This window comes from Schistocerca cancellata, chromosome 9 (assembly GCF_023864275.1).
Source record: "Schistocerca cancellata isolate TAMUIC-IGC-003103 chromosome 9, iqSchCanc2.1, whole genome shotgun sequence".
NCBI classification, from domain to species: domain Eukaryota; kingdom Metazoa; phylum Arthropoda; class Insecta; order Orthoptera; family Acrididae; genus Schistocerca; species Schistocerca cancellata.
Window position 1 is genome coordinate 96,660,110 of NC_064634.1, and position 14,035 is coordinate 96,674,144.

The 14,035-nt window shown below is 44.6% G+C and overlaps 1 protein-coding gene across 1 annotated transcript in view; it reads right to left on the minus strand.

Annotated features, from left to right (window-relative positions):
* The window catches only part of LOC126101214 (UDP-glycosyltransferase UGT5-like), an 82,074-nt gene that overhangs the window by 34,172 nt on the left and 33,867 nt on the right, over window positions 1-14,035 (minus strand). The window contains exons 3-4 of the mRNA XM_049911906.1: window positions 9,703-10,286; window positions 2,013-2,235 (exon numbers count right to left, since the gene is read on the minus strand). Coding sequence (XP_049767863.1) covers window positions 2,013-2,235; window positions 9,703-10,286 — 807 coding nt within the window. The remainder of the gene's footprint in view (window positions 1-2,012; window positions 2,236-9,702; window positions 10,287-14,035) is intronic.

Genomic DNA, 14,035 nt, shown 5'->3' on the forward strand with positions numbered 1-14,035 from the left:
GGCTGCATGATGCGCAACTTCACTCCCGACGTCCATGACGAGGTCCATCTTTGCAACAACGACACCCTGCAGCGCGTTACAGATCGTCCCAACGACATGCCGAATGGACTGCTCAGGATTGGGATCTAGTTCTCTTCACCGATGAGTGTAGCACATGCCTCCAACCAGGCAATCATCGGTGACTTGTTTGGAGGCAACCCGGTCAGGCTGATAGCCTTAGACACACTGTCCAGCGAGTGCAGCAAGGTGGAGGTTCCCTGTTGTTTTGGGGTGGCATTATGTGGGGCCGACTTACGCCGCTGGTGGTCATGGAAGGCGCCTTAACGGCTGTACGATAAGTGGATGCCACCCTCCGACCGGTAGTGCAACCATATCAGTAGCATATTGGCGAGGCATTCGTCTTCATGGACGACAATTCGCACCCCCATCGTGCACGTCTTGTGAATGACTTCCTTCAGGATAACGACATTGCTCGACTAGAGTGGACAGCATGTTCTCCAGACATGAACCCTATCGAACATGCCTGGGGTAGATTGAAAAGGGCTGTTTATGGACGACGTGACCCACCAACCACTCTGAGGGATCTACACCGAATCGCCATTGAGGAGTGGGACAATCTGGACCAACAGTCACTTGATGAACTGTGGATAGTATGCCACGACGAATACAGGAATACAGGCATGTATCAAGGCAAGAGGACGTGCTACGGGTATTGGAGGTACCTGTGTGTACAGCAATCTGGACCACCACCTCTGACGGTCTCACTGTATGGTGGTACAACATGCGATGTGTGGTTTTCATGAGCAATAAAAAGAGCGGAAATGATGTTTATGTTGATCTCTATTCCAATTTTCTGTACAGGTTCCGGAACTCTCGGGACCGAGGTGATGCAAAACTTTTTTTGATGTGTGTAATAAGTTGGACTGCCGAATACGTGCACAGGAAATAAACTACGGATGGGGCCCCAATCTGCAATAGGAGTAAACCCAGCAAAACAATGGCGACTCTACGAGGTTAGTTTCTTTGGTGACACTAAGAAGATACTACAGTTAAGTCTGCGAAAAAATTGCTGAACGTAAGAAAATTGTAACTTATTTGAAATGTAAGTTAATATTGGACTGTTCATTGAAAAATCAAATGGAAGTATGTGTTGAAAAAATGAATACACAAGCTGGAAACGACTAACACAGCTTTTAGGAATGTCTATAAAAACGCTGGAATGAATAGATGTTATTCAGATTTTTCTGAGGACGTTCAACATCAAGAAACTAGCGAGTTGATCATGGAGAGAGCTCTACAGTCTAATTTTAGTTGTGCGAACATTACTGGTCACATATTAGAAGAAATGAGAAAGAAAATAGCTGAACATTTTGTGGAAGAAACATTAAAATTGTTATTCAGATTGATGAGTTTACTACTATTAGTAATAAATCTGCCCTAGTAGTTTGTTTGAGGTGCGTCTTGATCATTAATGATCCTATGCAAACACTTGGGATCATGTAGAACTGACTGGCACGAGAATATTATTAATAAAAGAAGGTCTGCTAAAGATTTTAGATTCACATAAACAATTGCAGCTTACCTTAAAAGAAACCTAAAAATATTTTGCAACTAACGCACTGGCTATTGGCTACAACCAAACGACAATACTGGAAGGACCCAGTAGTGAGTGAAAGTTGCAATCAAAATTGGACGTATTCGAATCCCTACATCGCTTTTCTTTATTTCCATATGACCGGTTTCCGGCCGGCTGCCTACCTTCAGATAAATTCTTACAGTTACTGGGTAGTCTGTCAAATGTGAAATGAGAGCTCACTGTCAAAGCTCGACATGAGTTCCACATCCGACGGATTACTCTGTAACTGTAACGAATGATCTGAAGAGAGGCAGCCGGCCCGAAACCCGTCATATGGAAAATTTGGACACTTTTTTAGTGAAATCTGTAGCACGCAGTCCTCTGGTTCTGTGCCGCAGCTGGAAGGACGCAGCGGTGGAACAGTTTCGGTACTCACTCAACACGTCGTACTGGGGCAGCCACTTCCCCAGCCTCACGTTCGCCGGCTGGTTGGGCAGGCGCTCCGTGCCAACTTTCCACAGAATCTTCTGCTTCAGTTTTGAGAACACTCTGAGAATGGCTTCCTTCTGCTTCTCCGGAATATCTTCACTCTTGATGTTGGTCCCCATGCTGAAGAAGATGACGCCGTCCGTCGCTTCGTCCATAAAAGCTCGCAGGTCCTGAGCATCGAACACATTTCAACCTGTGAGGTTCCACTAAATTGAGGTGGCAACACCGGCCGAAAATCGTTTGACGTGAACATTCACACTTTGTGTTTTAATCGTTAAATAAGAAATTTTTCTATGAAATGACGAGGCAGAATGAGGCTTAAAAAGTTTTGATAAATTTTAGGAAAATATTTAATATAATAGTACCGCATGTAAGTCGTTAAAATTTGAAATCTATTAATTAGGTGACAGATTTCGGTCGTGGTGCTGTCATCTTCAGAAAATTAACACTTCTTGATGACGGCTAGAAAGTGTAGCCAGCAGCAGCCCTCTATTTAGCGCCGGTAAACACGGTTCCTAGACACACTCACTGAAGCCGTCATCATGGAGCGTTAATTCTCTGAAGATGATAGCACCACGATCGAAACCGGTCACCTAATTAAAAAATTTTAAATTTTAACAATTTACGTACGATCGTAGACTGTTTTTATTTAAAAACTTTTATTACAATTTTGAAGGCCGTTTTCCCAGCAACAATGTCGCAAAAGATGCTTTTTTAGTCTTTAGAAAACTTGAAGTCAATGAATGAGTCTTCTTTTTGTCGGCAGTCACGGTAAAAGCTCGTACGTGTTACAGCCAAGAATGGATCCAATTGGAGTGGAAAGGGCAGGGGGGGGGGGGAGGAATATGGAGAGGGTAGTGGGGATCATAACCCCCTGAAAGAAAGCAAAACCATATTGCAAATTACTGGAGTAAAGGACTTGGTATGATTGTAATAAAACTTTTTATATTTTATTGTTTTTATTATTAAAATTGAACATACCTGTGGAACATTAAATTATGGTAGTAAAAGCAAATTATATTCTGGGGAGAGGGAGGGGACATTGGAGAGGAGGGGAAGGGGAGGAACTGTGAGTCCCCGATCGTCACAGAACCGTCCCCTGTATCCGTGCCTGATTACGCCACAGACAGATGCCTTATTTTCTCAGTCATGTTCAATTCGTCCACCGCAAAGTGGATGCATTTTTTTTTTTTCAAAATAACTAATTTGTGTTCTGCGTGGCAATCTGGTGGTAGTAGATAGCAGTACCTTCACAACAGAACACAATTTTTAAGTGCTCACTCTGATGCACCATGAGGGGCTCTCAGTTTTTGTTGGTACGCTCAAGAGTCCGTTTGGGTTTCGTATGAGTTGTAAAACAAAACAAAAAGTTTTCGCATAACTTTATGTGAGTATACCTAAGCGGTAAAGTGGTACCGCAGCCTTTCAATGGTTATCGTCTATCCGTGCATCGACGTACTTCATTCATTCGATGTACACTACAGGCCATTAAAATTGCTACACCACGAATATGACGTGCTACAGACGCGAAATTTAACCGACAGGAAGAAGATGCTGTGATATGCAAATGATTAGGTTTTCAGAGCATTCACACGAGGTTGGCGCCGGTGGCGACACCTACAACGTCCTGACTAGAGATGGGGGATCCGCTCCTGAACTGATTCATAGAGTTGAAACTTTCAAAGGAGCGAACAATCAGTGATTCAGAAAAAAAGAACGGTAGCTCCAAACGTTTCCCACAGCAGAGAGAGAGGGAGAGAGGGAAAGAGAGAGAGAGAGAGAGAGTCGGAGCAGATCAGCGGGGCCTCTGCTGGTCAGGGCACACTGCACGCCACACAACACAGCCAGCGCCGGCCTCTGCCCTGCTTCTGCCTTGGCTGCCTGCATTGTGCAGTGTCCCATTGGATTTTGTGTTTCACATATGCCTTGCCGTCTCTGTGCTTCCTCTGCCGCCTGCAGTGTCTGGCGCACCTTAACTTAGCATCGCACTCGGTTGGCGATCGTTTCAGTCGCACGTCCTGCCCTCTGGGCAGTTGATGCGAGCAACAGGACAGAGAGCCTCCTAGCGGAGACCATAAGAACTACTTGCAACAACTTGCTCGCAAGAGAACGGACGATTTATCTAGGAGCAGGTGACTGGTGGCCGTTCACCGCTCCCCCCACCCTCGGAACTCGCCTGCTCAACGCTCATCCCAGCGTTCTCGACTCTAGCCAGAGCGTTGAGCAAAGCAACTCAGGTGTCACTCTGGTCTCTGCGGTCTTAGCTCACGCAGTAATACAGCTCGTGGCTCGACCTGCTTGACTCAGCGCCTCTGCATCGGAGTTCGTCTCTACTGGATATTGTTCTTCATAGTAATACCGTTATGTATATTACATAATTATGTTATGTTTACATCATTTGTTTTTATTTTATTTTTATTTGTTTAAACTGATCAGATTAGGTTCCTGACGACTCCTCTTACTATAGGATTTTTTATTATGGACACTCGAATTTATGCTTTAATTACGAGCGAACCGATAAACGTATCGCAAAATGTGATACACCAATATTTTCCTTGTTTTATTCGGCGTAAGGCTATGTGCAGCACTTTGGTCTTACAGTCAAATTTATATATTTTTTCTTACTGTAGTACGGATTTTGCGATTTTAGGCGTCTTCGGAAGGAAACATTCACTTTAAAACATATGGCTTGCGATGTATTTGTACAAGGTTAATGAAATTTTAATACATTATAGCAAAATATATTGTTAATGTAAATCTCAAGTTACAACATTTTCCGATCACCCAAAAAAAACTTATTATTTTCATAAACTAACTTTTTATTACCACAGGATAAATATATATCAGAAATCGTGGGTTCGTTTTGAAGGTCTCTTTCGTGGTTGTAAGAAGTTGTAACCATTGCGACCATACAGTGGGGCATGGATTTTATACAGAGTGATATTTGATAGTGGTTGTGTGCGTGTCTGACCGTGCAGTTAGCAGTGTCCAGCGGAGCGCAGCGTTGTCACGTACCGTTTCCTACCCCCGGCGGCTGGGAAAAACAGCAGCAGCAGACAAAGCAAGCTTACAGGCGTTAATTCCTTCCGTGCTGCCACTGTTACACCTGAATGCGGCAACGTAGCAACTGATTTCCCTACCGCACTATAAAACTGACGGTCAAACACGCTCACAATCATTATTCAATATCACTCTGTATAAAATCCGGATCCCACTGTATGATCACAGTGGTTGCAGTTTCTAACAACCATGAAAGAGACCTTCAAAACAAACCCACGCTTGCAGTTATATATTTATCCTGTGATGAGAAAAATTTAGTTTACGAAAATCAAGAACTTTTTTTGGGTGATCGGAAAATGTTGAAACTTGAGATTTCCATTAACAATATATTTGGCTATAACATATTAAAATTTCATTAACCTGGAACAAATACATCGCAAGCTGTATATTTTTAAAGTAAACGTTTCCTTCTGAAGACGCCTAAAATCGCAAAATCCGTATTACAATATGAAAAAAGTATATAAAGTTGGCTTTAAGACCAAATTGCTGCATATAGCCTTACGCAGTATAAAACAAGGAAAATATTGGTGTACACATTTTGCAATACATTTATTATTTCGTTCGTAATTAAAGTGTAAACTCAAGTGTCCATAATAAAAAATCGGATAATAGCTTGGCCAGGTCAGGGAACTATAAAACTTAGTACATCACAGCTACTTAACAAATGTATTATAACATATGTCTTCTTTATGCATGTACTAGGCATTATTATCTTATGCCACTTATAGTAGAAAGGATCATACTCTAATGGAAACGAATATTTCTGCTGCGTTGTCCAGGCAAGAGCCTTTAGGTCTAAGGAAATAACGGCAGTAGTTATAGCGTAGTATTGTGTCAATAGTAAACTTGATCATTTGGACTGTAATGCCATCCTGTACAGAGGCTGCTCATCTGATACAAATGATGGATTTATCGATAGTGTTTCCAGCTTAAGAAAGAATTTTTCACAACTAATGTTATTTACCTATGTGAAATATTCGTTTAGGACAATGGGGTCAGCTGTAGCTGAAGAAGAAGTGAAACATCGACCTGAACCAGTTACCACTGTAACAGGCGAGAGCTCTTCAATTTGGGAGGACTTCGATGAAACAATAAATCAGCTCCAAGGAAGTCATGACCCGGGATGTGCAACAATTGTCGAACTAGACAAATATTTGTCTGAGGCATATTTGTGTAGAAACAGCAATCCATTAAACTGGTGGGGCACTAAAAGGTTGCTGTACCCAACACTGTATGAACTAGTCCTGCAAATGTTATGCATCCCGGCTACATCAGTTCCTTGTAAGCGTATCTTCTCATAAGCAGGACAAATATGCAACGACAGAAGGAGCAGACTCACTTGGAGTAAAATTGAACAAATTTTATTTATAAACCAGAACACTGATTAGTTTTTCCTATAACATATACTCATTGTGTGTGTCGACTGTGCATACTAAAATCTATTACAGTTTGTGTATGTTACTTTGTATGCAATTAAAGTTTGTTTACATAATATGAATCAGTCATATTTTCAAAATTTCCCTACCTGATAAAAATACTTAGAATTTTATTATAATATTTTTATTTTTTCCACCAGATGAAATGTGTAACTTTTCTATCTCAAAGTGACTCAGGATGTAATATAAACCTATCAGTGATTTTTCCTTCATTGCGGACTGCAGTCATACTGTACTTTATGAATGAAAATGCAACCATTTGATTAAGTTTCATTATTACTTCATTTCACACTATCACTATTTAGATGTGGGTTTTTTTTTGTGGGGCACTCAAAAGTGTCGTTATCAGCATGCTATTTTAGCTTTGTAGCCATTATCACATGCAAAGGTGAAATATTTATAACATATCTGACATGTCTCAATGATTGTTGTCACAATATTACAATCATTCAGACATGTCAGATATTTTATGACTATTTCACCTTTGACCATGATAATGGATACAAAACCAAAACCACGATAGTGCAAAATAAATCAATAATCAAAAAGTTTGTCATATCGTGGAAATTTCAAAAAACAATACTAAATTCTTACTCATTATCTGTGTTACTTCAAAATAGGATCAAATAAGATCAAAATACAGGTATAGTACTGTAATAAACCAAGGTTAAAGGGCAATGTGCCTTCCATCTATTTTCTATTGTGAATGAGTGGTGAGTCATGAAAAAGAGCTAGTTCATTTCAGAGAGTGAACTGTTCTAATCTGATCTCTGAAAAGAAGAGTTTTGCCCATCTCTAGTCGTGACATGAGGAAAGTTTCCAACCGATTTCTCATACACAAACAGCAGTTGACCGGCGTTGCCTGGTGAAACGTTGTTGTGATGCCTCGTGTAAGGAGGAAAAATGCGTACCATAACGTTTCCGACTTTGATAAATGTCGGATTGTAGCCTATCGCGATTGCGGTTTATCCTATCGCGACATTATTGCTCTCGTTGGTCGAGATCCAATGACTGTTAGCAGAATATGGAATCGGTGGGTTCAGGAGGGTAATACGGAATGCCGTGCTGGATCCCAACGGCCTCATATCACTAGGAGTCGAGATGACAGGCATCTTATCCGCATGGCTGTAACGGATCGTGCAGCCACGTCTCGATCCCTGAATCAACAGATGGGGACGTTTGCAAGACAACAACCATCTGCATGAACAGTTCGACGACGTTTGCAGCAGCATGGACTATCAGCTCGGAGACTATGGCTGCGGTTACCCTTGCCGCTGCATCACAGACAGGAGCGCCTGCGATGGTGTACTCAACGACGAACATGGGTGCACGAATGGCAAAACGTCATTTTTTCGGATGAATCCAGGTTCTGTTTACAGCATCATGATGGTAGCATCCGTGTTTGGCGACAACGCTGTGAACGCACACTGGAAGTGTGTATTCATCATCGCTATACTGGCGTATCACCCGGTGTGATGGTATGTGGTGCCATTGGTTACACGTCTCGGTAACCTCTTGTTCGCATTGACGGCACTTTTAACAGTTGACGCTACATTTCAGATGTGTTACGACCCGTGGCTCTACCCTTCATTCGATCCCTGGGAAACCCAACATTTCAGCAGGATAATGCACGACTGGATGTTGCAGGTCCTGTACGGGCCTTTCTGGATACAGAAAATGTTCGACTGCTGCCTTGGCCAGCACATTCTCCAGATCTCTCACCAACTGAAAACGTCTGGTCAATGGTGGCCGAGCAACTGGCTCATCACAATACATCAGTCACTACTCTTGATGAACTGTGGTATCGTGTTGAAGCTGCATGGGTAACTGTACCTGTACACGCCATCCAAGCTGTGTTTGACTCAATGCCCAGGTGTATCAAGACCGTTATTACGGCCAGAGAAGGTTGTTCTGGGTACTGATTCATCAGGATCTATGCACCGAAATTGCGTGAAAATGTAATCACATGTCAGTTCTAGTATAATATATTTGTCCAATGAATACCCGTTTATCATCTGCATTTCTTCTTGGTGTAGCAATGGCCAGTAGTGTAAATCTATATTTTTCCAACAGTTGTGAAGTTTATGGTCGGAGTACTTCCTGTTATGTCTGTGGCGCAAGTCCGAGACTGGGGTACTCTATGTACAATAGAGCGTTTTTTCACAGCGAGGCCGGCCGAAGTGGCCGTGCGGTTCTAGGCGCTGCAGTCTGGAACCGTGAGACCGCTACGGTCGAAGGTTCGAATCCTGCCTCGGGCATGGATGTGTGTGATGTCCTTAGGTTAGTTAGGTTTAACTAGTTCTAAGTTCTAGGGGACTGATGACCTCAGAAGTTAAGTCCCATAGTGCTCAGAGCCATTTGAACCATATTTTCACAGCGAGACTAGGGGTTGCCATTGCCTCGACCGCCTTTTACCACACGAAGAGATCGCCAGTAATTGTTTGATAGCAGGCCGGGTGGACCTGGAGGAACTGGAATGGGGAAAGATCCCCACCTCTATCCCGATAGGAGGACAAAATGTATTCGACTTGCGGATGATATTGCGTTACTGGCAGAGAACGAAAGACTTATGATTGGGATGTTAAAATAATTAAATGAAACGCGTGATGAATTCGTAGTGAGAATTAATAAGAAAAAGACAAAATGTATGGTGATAAGTGCAAGAAAAGTAAGAACGGCTATAAAATAGGATAGGAATATAGGATGAGGAGGAGGAGATTAGCTTTTAACGTCACGTTGACAACGAGATCACTAAAGACGGAGCACAAGATCGGATTAGGGAAGGATGGAGAAGGAAATCGGCCGTGCCCTTTCAAAGGAACTGTCCCGGCATTTGTCCGAAGCGACTTGGGGAAATCATGGAAAACCTAAATCTGGATGGCCGGACGCGAGATTGAACAGTCGTCCTCCAGAATGCGAGTCCAATGTGTTAACCACTGTCAGCACATTGTAGGCGTCGGCACCGACGCCAACCTTGTGTGAATGCTCTGAAAAGCTAATCATTTGCATATCACAGCATCTTCTTCCCGTCGGTTAAATTTCGCGTCTGTAGCACGTCATCTTAATGGCGTAGCAATTTTAATGGCCAGCAGTGTAGAAGTAGATTAAATCAACAAACTTTCCCAGAGGTCGCATACTTACATCCGGGAGCTTTTTCGGCGGCTTGATGTGCATCCCCCCGACTTCTATCAAGTTGGGAACGAGCGGGCGCGGGTAGTAGAAGCTGACGTGGCTGTTGACCAGCAGCAGAGACATGTTGCGCTGGATGTGCGACAAGGGCGGCATGTTGGCGTCGCCGAAGCGCTCCCGGACGATGGCGTCCAGCTGCGGCAGGTAGCTGAACTCGCGCACCAGTCTGAAGTACGTGCCGAAGAAGGCGTTGTAGAGGCGCTCGGGCAGGCTCATGCGGCTGGTGAACTTGAGGAAGGGCTCGGGCAGGTAGCTGTGCGGGTAGGGGTTGCCCACCGTGTCGCCCATCCAGCTGGCGCCGCCGCCCAGGGCGCACGCCCCCACCGTCGGCACCCGGAACTTGTGCGCCAGCGCGAACAGGCAGTCGTTGAAGAACACCTCGATCAGCAGCAGGTCGTACCTGCGGTCCTTCGACGCCACCAGCTTCCGCATGTCCTCCTCCTCCAGGGCCCTCCGGCACCAGCCCCTGCCGTGCGCCATCAGGAACTTCACCTCCTGCATTGCTCCCGACGTTCCGAGGTCAAATAAGTTTGGACCTGAGAAAAGAAAACACAGTAAGAACTGCATGTCGATATTATACAGGGCGATTCAAAAACAAAGAATCTATTTCAATTCTTTATTAAAGATGAGTCTTGAAAGGTAGTAACTGTAGTGTTGGCAGAAGTGCCAACACCGTGTTACTAGAGGAGGGCGAAATGCACGCATTTTAGCTCACGCAGGCTGGAGTGAGGAGGGAAGAACTACTCTGACATGAGGTCTGGAACATTACAAGGAATTAGAATTCAGAAAGCGGACATAATTAGTTTGATACTTAACTTCAATCCATTAATGATGAACATCGCTCTTGATGGTACATGATTCACAATATTATCTGTTCAGAAGACATATAGTAACTGAATATGGCGCCTTGCTAGGTGTAGCAAATGACGTAGCTGAAGGCTATGCTAAACTGCCGTCTCGGCCAATGAGAGCGTATGTAGACAGTGAACCATCGCTAGCAAAGTCGGCTGTACAAATGGGGCGAGTGCTAGGGAGTCTCTCTAGACCTGCCGTGTGGCGGCGCTCGGTCTGCAATCACTGATAGTGGCGACACGTGGGTCCGACGTATACTAACGGACCGCGGCCGTTTAAAGGCTACCACCTAGCAAGTGTGGTGTCTCGCGGTGACACAACAGTAACAACAGACAATCTGAGTAGCCGTCTTAGATTGTTTGCAGGTGACGCTGTCATTTACCGTCTTGTAAAGCCATCAGACGATCAAAACTACTTGCAAAATGATTTAGATAAGATATCTGTATGGTGCGAAAAGTGGCAATGGCCGCCGCGACTGTACCCAGTTCCCTCTGAGCAGCCATAGCGTACGGATCTCCGTGCCGGCACGTTCACAGGAGCTCAGTCCGTCAGTTCACCTGATGATGGCGACATGTATGATCGCTAAAAATATTGTGCCCGTTGGACACTGTAGACCGGCAGTACACCCGTGGATATTTTTATTATCAAATACGCCGGGAGAAACTCAAGAATCACACAAATAACCTAAATTGGAACGATCACATAGATAACATTGTGGGTAGAGCAAACCAAAGACTGCGATTCATTGGCAGAACATTTAAAAGGCGCAACAGGTCTACCAAAGAGACTGCTTACACCACGCTTGTCCGCCCTATTCTGGAGTACTGCTGTGCGGTGTGGGATCCGCATCAGGTGGGACTGACGGATGACATCGAAAAATAGGGGAGGTAGTGTCACAGACATGATACGTGAATTGGCGTGGCAATCATTAAAACAACGGCGTTTTTCGTTGCGACGGAATCTTCTCATGAAATTTCAATCACCAGATGTCTCCTCCGATTGCGAAATCATTCTGTTGGCACTCACCTACATAGGGAGAAATGATCATCACGATAAAATAAGAGAAATCAGGACTCGCACGGAAAAAATTAAGTGCTCGTTTTTCCCGCGTGCCGTTCGAGAGTGGAACGGTAGAGAGACAACATGAAGGTGGTTCATTGAACCCTCTGGCAGGCACTTTATTGTGAATAGCAGAGTAATCATGCAGATGTAGAAACGCATTGCGCATGTCACCGAGGTTCAGAGTTTTACGTTGGCAGACACACTATAACATACGCTCAATATGAGAGATCCATGATCTCGAAACGCATCGAAACGGTAACCCACTTCACTCCACGCACCAATCGGCAGGTCTGTCTTTATTGAATCGACAGCTCCAACAAATCGATTTCTCAGCTCTTGAAGAGTAGCTGCCATAGATGGGACAAAGGTTCCATTTTTTAGGTAATCCCACAAAAGAATATCGCAGGGTGTGAAATCTGGTGACCTGGGAGGCCAAAAGTAGTGAACAAGATCTTGTTATCTACCTCTTCCTGTCCACTGTTGTGGGATGGTGTTGTTAAGATTTAAGGTGACTTCATTGACTCCCTTTATGCTATCCCCTGAAACCTTTTCGTGCCGATTCTGAGCCGCAGTGTGTCCGAAATGTTATCCCAGCCGCCCACAAGAAAACCGCGTGATTTCAGTGCTAGGCGTTCCGGCTCTGACCACCATCACAGAGGCGTCGAAAAAAAGGGCAACACCTCGGTAAGAGGGACTGTGAGGACCTTCCCAGAGTATGACGAGCCCACGGTGGCGATGGGCAGAATGTGATGAAATTTGGTGGCAATGTGACACCATTAACCCACCTTAAACGACACACGAACTTCTTGAGTTCTAGCCTTTCTTTCGCATGTGTCGGCACCTTGTTGTTTGATACGTCGTCGAGCCCAAGTGACGTCACAAGGTGCCACGCTTTTGTTCCGTGAGGGAGGACGGCTGTAGGCACGTTGGAGCCAAATTTCAAACTTCTGCGTCGCAGTAGGAGACAGTTACGGGATCTCGATAAGTGATCATATAATTCTGTTGTGCAGTGTAGACTAGTTATTACTACACTAATATGTACAGAGCGGCCATAGAAATTCAGTAACACAAAAACAACTGTAACTGAGAAGAGGGAGGACTGGAATTAGGTTGTGCGCTTTAGTGTTAACTAAAGTAAACAGCGCAAAGTCTTCTCTACTACAACCTCCACCATCTTAGACGGTAATCAGATGACGTGACGTCGATGTCGATATGTATAAACATTTCGGCTTGCTGAGCTTCTTTAAGTGTGAAACTGCTATTTCACTACGGTTGTAATGGTACAGGAAGGTGACTTAAGCCGTGAGTCAACATAACTTCTAACATTTTATTTACCAACGTGCACAAATTTTCAGTTTACTATAAAATCAGAATCTGCCCTTGTCGCACATCCAGCGCAACATGTCTCTGCTGCTGGTCAACAGCCACGTCAGCTTCTACTACCCGCGCCCGCTCGTTCCCAACTTGATAGAAGTCGGGGGGATGCACATCAAGCCGCCGAAAAAGCTCCCGGATGTAAGTATGCGACCTCTGGGAAAGTTTGTTGATTTAATCTACTTCTACACTACTGGCCATTAAAAATGCTACACCACGAAGATGACGTGCTACAGACGCGAAATTTAACCGACAGGAAGAAGATGCTGTGATATGCAAATGATTAGCTTTTCAGAGCATTCACACAAGGTTGGCGCCGGTGCCGACACGTACTACGTGCTGACATGAGGAAAGTTTCCAACTGATTTCTCATACACAAACAGCAGTTGACTGGCGTTGCCTGGTGAAACGCAGTTGTGATGCCTCGTGTAATGAGCAAAAATGCGTACCATCACGTTTCCGACTTTGATAAAGGTCGGATTGTAGCCTATCGCGATTGCAGTTTATCGTATCACGACATTGCTGCTCGCGTTGGTCGTTATCCAATGACTGTTAGCAGAATATGGAATCTGTGGGTTTAGGAGGGTAATACGGAACGCCGTGCTGGATCCCAACGGCCTCGTATCACTAGCAGTCGAGATGACAGACATCTGCATGGCTGTAGCGGATCGGCAGCCACGTCTCGATCCCTGAGTCAACGGATGGGGACGTATGCAAGACAACAACCATCTGCACGAACAGTTCGACGACTTTTTAAGCAGCATGGACTATCAGCTCGGAGACCATGGCTACTGCCGGCCGGAGTGGCCGTGCGGTTCTAGGCGCTACAGTCTGGAACCGAGCGACCGCTACGGTCGCAGGTTCTAATCCTGGCTCGGGCATGGATATGTGTTGTCCTTAGGTTAGTTAGGTTTGATTAGTTTTAAGTTCTAGGCGACTGATGACCTCAGAAGTTAAGGCGCATAGTGCTCAGAGCCATTTGAACCAGCCAGACCAT